Below are 10,160 nucleotides of genomic sequence, written 5' to 3' on the forward strand. Positions count from 1 at the left end.
CCTTTCTCTTCCTTTTTCTCTCATTTTATCATGAAACAAGCAGTTTGTCATACTCTGTGCCCCCGACTCTGGTGTGCCAACTTACCACAGTCCCCTAAACAGTGAGGCCCATTGATTGTTTGCCGGAGCATCCAAAGTCATGAGCCCAAATCAGCCTTGGCTCTGATTTTCTCAGGTTTGCTAGAACTGACAGGATGTTAGCCAATCAGCTAACATCAGCACCATCCTGCTCAGTGTGAGGTTATTTTCCTGCTCCATCTCCCCACTTCTCTCTCAGAACAAGGCTATCTGGATTGTCCTATCCTAATTCGTCAGAGTCTACAGTGAAGTTTAGGTAGGCTCTAATGTGGCAGAAATGGAGATGTCAAAGGAGGAGGAAGAAGATAAATGTGTCCCACATCCCCTCCCTCCTTACCTTTTTTGGGGCCAGGAGTAGATTAGATAGCTCCTGGTCTTTGTTGTATTTCTTTACCTCTTGAGAGTTTCCTGCTGGCCACATCCCTGCACTGGAGGCTCACACACATTGTCTGGCATAGCAGCTGGAGTCTGCCAAGTGACTTCGTGTACAGTCAGTACTCAGACTCGCATCTGTACAGCGAGACAGGGCTGTGTGGGAAGGCCATCTTCCTCCCACCCTGCTCCCTAAGGATGATTTGTGTCTTCACAGCGTGAAGTGCCAGGGTTTTGGTCGATGTTCTTGAAAGAGAAGGGCAACCCCAATCAGAATCAAAATCATGGCAGTGAATAGGAAATGTGAGGGTGGGGGGAGGAGAAGTCTTGTTTTGTTTTTGATTTTGTTATCTCTTCATTTTGCAGGACCTTGTACCTGCTAGTCACTGTTACTGAGTCACACCATCCAACTCTTAAGGCTGTGTCAGGATCTCATCCGACATCAGCGATGCAATGGCCCCAGTCCCTCTCTCTGTCTACATTGTTGAGATCATCTACTCAGGGTGTCTGACCTGCTACATGTTCAAGGCCCTCTGCATCCTCTGTGATCCCAACCCAAATCCCAAAATCCCATATCTCAACCCTGCTGTGGTTGTAAACGCTCTGGAAGCTCCCGGGTGGGAACAGGCTATAGTTAGGGTTTACTTCTGTCTGCCTGTGCTGCTGGCTTTCCTCTAGGTCATCAGAGCTCCTCTCAAGACAACCCCCTGGCTGACAGCATCAGAACGCCTAATTTGTTCTCTCAGTGTGAGCTGGGTGTCTTTGTGACAAGCAGGGCTCAGCACGTCTACAACATTATGTTACGTTAGTGTCTCAAGAAGTGATTTTTTTTAACGAATATTTGTATTAGTTCTTGGGGGATTCTATAGTGAATTTGGGTCATATTTACTTCCTTCTATTATCCCCCTAACTTCTTCCAGATCCATTCACATCTTCCCAAACCCCAAACTTCACATTGTCCCCCACCTTCTTCATATGGACATTTACTGTGATTTGTATTGCCCATGCAATCCTGGTGGGGGACCATCCTCTGGAATTTGGTCCACCTACGAAGACCTACATCCTTAAGGAAAATTCACTCTCCCTGCCCTAAAAGCCATTATCTTGAGCAGGTGCTCAAGAACCCTATTTTCTTTCTCTCCCTCTTTCTCTTTCCTCCTTCCCTCCTTCCCTCCTTCTTTCTTTCTTTCTTTCTTTCTTTCTTTCTTTCTTTCTTTCTTTCTTTCTTTCTTTCTTTCTTTCTTTCTTCCTTCCTTCCTTCCTTCCTTCCTTCCTTCCTTCCTCTCTCTCTTTCTCTCTCTTCTCTCGCCCTCTCTTTCTCTCTCTTCTCTCGCCCCCTCTTTCTCTCTCCTCCTTTTATGTTATCATGCTGACTGGCTTGCTTCTGTGTAGACAACCCCAGATGCTGTGAGTTCATGAGTACAGAGGTTCTATCTCTGGTACTCCCCAACCTCTGCTCTGACAACCTTCCTGTCCTTAGATGGTCCCTGAGTTGTGAGTTTCTATGAAACCACTGTTCACTGCACCAAGAAACTTTAAGAAGTGATTTAAAAAAAAAAAAACCTAAAGTTTCTCTTTTCCCTCCTGGTTAGTGCTCCATACTCAAGAGTTGGGTCATATATTTCACCCAAATAATTAAAAATATCCCCCTAAGCCAGGTGATGGTGGTGCACACCTTTAGTCCCAGCACTCAGGAGGCAGAGGCAGGTGGATCTTTGTGAGTTTGAGGCCAGCCTGGTCTGCAGAGTGAGTTTCAAGACAGCCAGGGCTACACAGAGAAACCCTGTCTTGAAAAACAAAAACCAAAACAAAACAATGTATGTGTGTGTATGGGTGTATGTATATGTGTGTATGTGTATACATGTGTGTGTATGTGTGTGTGTGTGTATCTCCCTAGCTACACACCACCTGTTAGAAGTTTGTAGCTGGGCACATCCACATGGGGGAGGGGTCACTTTGCTCAAACCCAGTGTCCCAGCTCCTGAGTTTGCTTGCTCATAGCTACTGGTGCTGTTAGTTGACCAAAATGAAGCAGGTTACATACAACATAGAGCATCATGGTTGTCCACTGCTGTGAGGAGAGACTTTTATCAATAACAAATTGAATATATGTTTTGTGCTCAACCTCCCTCAGACCTATTTTTACTTTTTAGTGAAACCTAAGGCAGCAAGCTGCTATAAATAAGTTAGAGGAACTTTTGCCTGCACACTCATTTCTACATTTTTCCTAGTTTGGAGAACTGACCCTACCATCTGCAACTTTACATGGTCTTTCATACTTGTTTGTAGTTAGACTCAATAGAAACTGTTATTCTGGGATGGTTCTGGTAGAGAAGTTGTGAATTTAGTACATTCAGAGTTGAATAAAAATAATCCAAAAATGTTGCCTCTGGCTCTGAAGACTTGAACCTTAAAAGACTACACAGGTGAGTATTTTTCTTGCAAAGCTGAGAGTGTGAAGCACTTGTGGGCGCTTGGCAGTGGAAGGGGATTCTGACAAATTCCCTCAGCATCGGAAACGTGTGTGGGTGAGCCAGCGGTCTCCAGAAAGTAGTTTCCCTCAGACCCTTTTTTATTTATTATTTTTATTGCTCTCCTTTGCGAACACAGGCTCACTCTGCCCCTTGGAGAACAGCACGCTTACACCTGACAAAACCTGGGCCAGAGAATCAAGAACAGGGCGGGTTAGGTGAAGGTACCTGTTCTCACATGACTATTTCAGAGTGAAACCCAGCTTAGCTTGCCACTGTGAGGTGGGCTGTCCCTTTCTGTGCAAGCCATAAAATTTCCTGATGCTGCTTGCACACTTGGCCTACATTTCCTAGAGACTGTTTTTTTTTTTTTTTTTTTTTTTTTCATTTTGGAGGCTTACATATTCATGGCTGAGAAGAGTCAAACCCTAAAACACGCTTTAAAAGTCCCGCCCTCACCCCGCCCTTGCCCCCCCCCCCCAGGGTCCTCTCCTCAGCCCCTGCCTCCAAGGGTTGATGATGGCACTGTCTTTTTGCATACATTTAAATCATCAGGTTACATTATCAAAGTTTTGTTTTTTGGTTGTTTGGGATTTGGTTGTTTTTGGTGGTGGTGGTTTGGGTTTGGTTGTTTGGTTTTTTGGGACAGGGTTACTCTGTGTAGCTCTGGCTATCCTAGAACTCACTCTGTAGACCGGGCTGGCCTTGAACTCTGCCTCTGACTCCAGAGTGCTGAGATTAAAGCTGTGTGCCACCATAGCCCAGCTGTGTTATCTAAGATTTTTCATCATCTCTCAAGCCGACAAAAGGCAACAGTTACACAGATTTGACAACCAAAACAGGCCTCAGTAATAATTTTAACAAGCACAGTTAAGTAACACTTTGTGTTACTTTGTTTTCTGACCTCAGACTACTCATGAGTAAATTTTCTTCACTTCTTATTTAAAAAAAAATTGTTTTTGTTTGCTTCAAAGCAGTCTTAGGGCTGGAGACATGACTCGGTGGTTAAAAAGCACTGACTGCTTTTACAGAGAATCCTGGTTTGATTCCCAGCACCCACATGACGGCTCAGAACTGTCTGTAATTCCAGTTCCAGAGGATCTAACGCCCTCTTCTGGCCTCTACAGCCACCGCACACGTTTGTTTTGTTTTGTTTTGTTTTGTTTTGTTTTGTTTTGTAAGGGGAATGTTTTCTTTCTTGTGAACAGCAGTTTAAGAATTCAGTTGTGCACCTCTTGCTTGCTGGAGTTGTTGAAGTTATGTCTGCACTTTTTTGGGTCCGCCCAGATAGCTAACAGTTGCTCTGTTCTTTGTAGGTGGACACTACTCTCTCTCAGTTTACTGACCCGAATGTCTATCTGTGGGATGTGCATCACAGTAAGAGGCTTATTAAAGTAGACGGGGTTGTAGCCAAGAAGAGAAAACCTTACTGTGTTGATTTCTCTGCCATCCGGCCTCAGATAACCTTACTTCGAGAAATGCGGGTCACCCACTTTCGCTTCTCCCTGGACTGGGCCCTGATCTTGCCTCTGGGTAACCAGACCCAAGTGAACCACACGGTTCTGCACTTCTACCGCTGCATGATCAGCGAGCTGGTGCACGCCAACATCACTCCAGTGGTGGCCCTGTGGCAGCCAGCAGCCCCGCACCAAGGCCTGCCACATGCCCTTGCAAAACATGGGGCCTGGGAGAACCCGCACACTGCTCTGGCGTTTGCAGACTACGCAAACCTGTGTTTTAAAGAGTTGGGTCACTGGGTCAATCTCTGGATCACCATGAACGAGCCAAACACACGGAACATGACCTATCGTGCCGGGCACCACCTCCTGAGAGCCCATGCCTTGGCTTGGCATCTGTACGATGACAAGTTTAGGGCGGCTCAGAAAGGCAAAATATCCATCGCCTTGCAGGCTGACTGGATAGAACCGGCCTGCCCTTTCTCTCAAAATGACAAAGAAGTGGCCGAGAGAGTTTTGGAATTTGATATAGGCTGGCTGGCAGAGCCTATTTTTGGTTCCGGAGATTATCCACGTGTGATGAGGGACTGGCTGAACCAAAAAAACAATTTTCTTTTGCCCTATTTCACCGAAGATGAAAAAAAGCTAGTCCGGGGTTCCTTTGACTTCCTGGCGGTGAGTCATTACACCACCATTCTGGTAGACTGGGAAAAGGAGGATCCGATGAAATACAACGATTACTTGGAGGTACAGGAGATGACTGACATCACATGGCTCAACTCTCCCAGTCAGGTGGCAGTGGTGCCTTGGGGGCTGCGCAAAGTGCTCAACTGGCTAAGGTTCAAGTACGGAGACCTCCCGATGTATGTGACAGCCAATGGAATCGATGATGACCCCCACGCCGAGCAAGACTCACTGAGGATCTATTATATTAAGAATTATGTGAATGAGGCTCTGAAAGGTGAGACCCCGCCCCCTCAATCCCGGAAATACATCAGAGCGTGTATCGTTCTTGATGGAGAGGAAGCCACTGCCCATCCTGAAGTAGAACTAAAGTCAGCGATCTTCCCTATGGTGAAGAAGCATGCTCGGGAAGGGGGAGGGGTAGGAGGAGGGGGAGGGGGTGGAGCCCATAGTCCTTAGCACTGTCCTGAATCTGTCAAAGCCTAGCCTCTTCTGCTTCAAAGGACCCCAGATCTTCCCTTCCTTTCTTCCTTCCTTCCTTCCTTCCTTCCTTCCTTCCTTCCTTTCTTTTTAGCTTTTATCATTTTTTTCTTCCTACTTTTAAAAATTGTTTTTGTGCGCATACAGAATAACCTAGTTCCTTCCTTATGAGATTTTGTTCAGGTGTGTGGAGATCTCATTGTAGATTGCTTTCATTCATTTCTGCCTCTGCCCTCCCTTGTCCCCCTCTCTATCTCTTGATAGGCCTCCCTCCTCACAGGTTATCCTAGGTTTTCTTGTCACATTTACACTTTGTTAATCATTTAGTTTTCTTGAGAATTTCATGCACGAGTACTGTGTTTGTATTATGTTCCCCCTTCCTTCCCTTCCTAACTCCTCTGTGCCCCCAATTCCCCCTCAAATTCTGACTTCTCCTTTGTTTATGATTGTTACACACACACACACCACATACACACACCCCCCACACTCATACCACACATACCACACTCATACACATACATCACACACATCCACAAACACATACCACACACACCACACCACACATACCACACACGCACATATACACCACACACATCCACACAGACATACCACACACACATACATACCACACACATAAATACCATACACACACACCCTATCAAGTCCATTTTATGTTGCTGGTATGTACATGTATGTACCACTTGGAACTGGATGACCTATCAGGGAGCTTAACACCGTGATAAGACTGATTCTCTCTCAGCTGCTCCTGATTGTCTGTTGCTCTTCATTTAGAAGTGTGGCTATGTGAGGTTTCTCCCACTGGTGTTGGCATGTCAGCTGATGGTGTTACTGTGCAGGTCCTGTTTAAGTAGCCAGACTTCATGTTTACATCCCTATCATGTCTGGGACAATGATCACAGGATGGAACTTCTGTACCTAAGTCAGTGGAAAAATAATAAAGGAAGGCACAGATAGATTTATTGTAAGGACACCATACAGAGTATCCAGAGTACCAGAACACCTCTTGCCTCATATGTGTATGTGTGAATATGTGTGTATGTGGTGTGTGTATATGTGTATATGTGTATGTGTGTATATGTATGTGTATATATGTGTATATGTATGTGTGCGTATATATGTGTATGTATATGTGCATGTGTGTATATGTATGTATGTGTATATATGTGTATGTGTGTATGTATGTGTATATGTATGTATATAAGTGTGTACGTGTATATGTGTGTATGTGTGCATGTATGTATAAGGACATTTCTCATTTGTCCCTTTCTCAACCTTATCCTCTCTTGTTCTCAAATCTCCTCAATTTAGATCTCTTCCTCAGCACTCATAATTCTATAATTACTGATTTCATGTCCTTGTGAGCACACACTCGAGCACACACACATGTAATATTCACATGTGTGTGTGTAAATATGAGCCGTAAGAGAAAATGTACAATCCTTGTCTTGAGTCTCAGTTGGATCCATTTTCCTGCAAATGGCATCCTTTCACTCTTCACTTCAACAAAATTCCAGCATGTACATGTGCCTTTCTTTATGTCCAGTTTTGTTATCCTTTGATCTATTGACATCTCATACTTGTTGTGAATGGTGCAGCTGCCCCCACAGCCATTTTAACTGTGTGTGTTGTGCATTTGCCTATTTGTTCTGGTGTGAAATCTTTCCCGGTGAAATCTGATGAGTCTCAAGTATTGTTGAACGGTATCCAGGCTTTTCATTATCTGCCAAGGCTGTGTAAAAAGGCTGAGTTGTGTATAAAGTATACAGTCAACCCTCTCCTGCCCTTTTCTTTTCTCTAGCCTACGTGTTGGACGACATCAACCTTTGTGGCTACTTTGCGTATTCACTTAGTGATCGCTCAGCTCCCAAGTCTGGCTTTTATCGATATGCTGCGAATCAGTTTGAGCCCAAACCATCTATGAAACATTACAGGAAAATTATTGACAGCAATGGCTTCCTGGGTTCTGGAACACTGGGAAGGTTTTGTCCAGAAGAATACACTGTGTGCACCGAATGTGGATTTTTTCAAACCCGGAAGTCTTTGCTGGTCTTCATCTCGTTTCTTGTTTTTACTTTTATTATTTCTCTTGCTCTCATTTTTCACTACTCCAAGAAAGGCCAGAGAAGTTATAAGTAATGTGAACGTCTGCCTGGCCATTCGCTTTGGGATCAAGATGTACACGCCGTCAGCCGTTTGCACCTCTCTGTGTTGTGAGCCGCATTCCACACATTTCGATTCTAGAAAACCCTTTTTGTCATGGGTGGTAGAGGTTTTAAACAGGAATTGGTGAGAATAAAATATTGCAGGGTGAATGGTATCTGAATCTGCTCTCTTTGGTGGCAATTACGGAATTATACTCACCACAGTTTCTACAGTGCCCCGGAATGGAAGGCATAGAATACGGTAGGGATAACAGTGCCAAGCAGACAGAAGTTTAAAGAACAACTTTAGGGACTTGTTTATCCATGGCCATTTTTAAATTCACTCCTGTTGGGGAGTAACACTCTCTCAATTACCATCTTAACACCTGGACTTTACCTGATCCAGTTTTACAAGGTGAAGTAGAAAAATATCCAGTAAAGGTGGCCAAGAGCCCTGAGTCCAGAGCAGCCCATTAAGAAGCACTATTCCTACCAAATGCTGCTAATGTCAATTTACAAATATACTTAGAAAGCACATTATGGACATTTGTATTCTTGTGAATGTTTTTGAGGTGTGCCCTAAACCCCAGATCCTTGAGGGCTTTCTCTTACCAACTTTCCTTTCAGAGCCTGCTTGTTGGAGATTCTTCCCCAGCCCCCTTCCCCTTTCCCTCTTGCTCTGCCCCACCTCGCTCCACCCAGCTTGCTCCAGCCCAAAGATTCTTTATTTGTTTCTCATTACCGAAGGTTGTGAGCCACCATGTGGTTTCTGGGATTTGAACTCATGACCTCCGGAGGAGCTGTCATGCTCTTAACCAGCCCATGTTGAAGATTCTTTTGATAAATATTCACAAAAAATAAAGATGAGCCATGAGCTGTTGGCCTCTTCGGAAGCGGAAACTGAGTGATTTGATTGAACATCCTTTTATCTTTGACCAGACCTTGGAATGAATGCAATGACCTTTCCCACAGGAAGAAGGAGGAGCTCTCAGTCAAACTGTAAAGAATGCCTCTTCAGAATATGCTGTCAGTGCTTGGATGCCATGATGTTCAACTTTCTTAGTCGATCCGGCAGCAATCACAGTGTGAGCACACTGGGAACCTGTCCTTGCGGCCGCCGAGATCTACCGTGTGCTTCTGTGAAGAGGCTTTGACGTAGCCCCTCTTTGAGCTCTTACACCATGCTACTGACTTCTAGAAAGGCTAATTAGGTCTTCTTCTACACCTAATACCCTAAGTCTTACTGACTCTCACGGGAGAAGTCTCTGTGCTACACCTGAGTGGTCTTATTGATAACCCTGATACCAGATCAGGCAAGATAAATCCGTCATAGCAGGCATGGCTACCCTTGCTGCCACAGGGTCACAGCACATAGCTCATCACCCTGTTATTCTTCATCTTGCAATGTGGTATGGTTTTCCTGGTGAATGATCAGCTTTTGCTGTGGTATTCTTTATACATCTGGACTTATTATTGAAATCAAATGCTATAGAATCAATAGTTTATTTTATGTCTATTTTTCTTGATCGCAGAGTAATATATATTAATTGTAAAAAATTTAAGAAACAAAAACTATATGTAAAGAAAAAATTATAATATAATACAGAGATGCTGCTGACAGTTCCTATGTGTTGTGTTTTGTATACTGAGATCATGTGATACGTAGGCATACATCTTCTTGGGTTTTTTTGTTTTTGTTTTTTGTTTTGTTTTGTTTTGTTTTGGTTTTTTGAGATAGGGTTTCTCTGTATAGCCCTGGCTGTCCTGGAACTCACTTTGCAGACCAGGCTAGCCTCAAACTCTTATTCATTTTTACTGAAGTAATTTTTCTGTCATTAGTCTTCAAGAGCAAAACTTTAATAGTTATGGAGAATATTGCCAGAACAGCTCAAAACTGTTTTATTTGTTGGTCCAATTTCCCATTAATTAGTTCAATAATAAATATCATTTAGAAATAACTTTCTTGCTGAATCATTTACTCTTCTTACTCCGGGAATGTAAAGAAAAGTAATTCTGTTTCTTGAGAAAGCATTATAACCAATCTTTGTGCATCTTTACCTTCTACCATAATTATGTGTCTGTGGATTGGTAGTGATTTTTTTTTAATAGTAGGGATGGTAGTTTGAACTTATAATCTAGTACATGGAAGGCTGAGACAGGGGTATAACTGGGAGGTCAAGGCCAGCCAGGGCTATAGACTCTGTTTTTTAAGTAGCAAAGTATTCTCACATTTGCTAAGGTGACCAGAGCAATAGGGCCGTTCAGATGGCCACAGGAGCTGAGAGACACGAGAGAACAACACAGACAAAAAGCCAAAGAGAACAGTACGAGAATGGCAAAATGCTAGGAAGAGAAGAACCAGACACCGGGAAGCCCACCAGCTCAATGAGCATCATGGGAACTTCATGTTCAGTAGAACTTCAGAGACCTCCAGCCATTGGCTAGACAGAAGAGGC

The 10,160-nt window shown here is 43.8% G+C and overlaps 1 protein-coding gene across 2 annotated transcripts in view; it reads left to right on the top strand.

The window, feature by feature from the left end:
* Positions 1-9,662, top strand: part of Kl (klotho) — a 41,211-nt gene extending 31,549 nt beyond the window's left edge. Inside the window, exons 4-5 of one of the 2 annotated variants that reach the window (NM_013823.2) lie at positions 4,238-5,339; positions 7,362-9,662. In NM_013823.2, the coding sequence (NP_038851.2) occupies positions 4,238-5,339; positions 7,362-7,699 (1,440 nt within the window). In that variant the 3' untranslated portion in view covers positions 7,700-9,662. Of the gene's footprint in view, positions 1-816; positions 1,289-4,237; positions 5,340-7,361 lie in introns of those variants that run through there. The other variant, XM_006504917.1, reaches the window with a different exon arrangement.
* Positions 9,663-10,160: the final 498 nt, after the last annotated feature.

This window comes from Mus musculus, chromosome 5 (assembly GCF_000001635.26).
Source record: "Mus musculus strain C57BL/6J chromosome 5, GRCm38.p6 C57BL/6J".
In the NCBI taxonomy this organism is placed as follows: domain Eukaryota; kingdom Metazoa; phylum Chordata; class Mammalia; order Rodentia; family Muridae; genus Mus; species Mus musculus.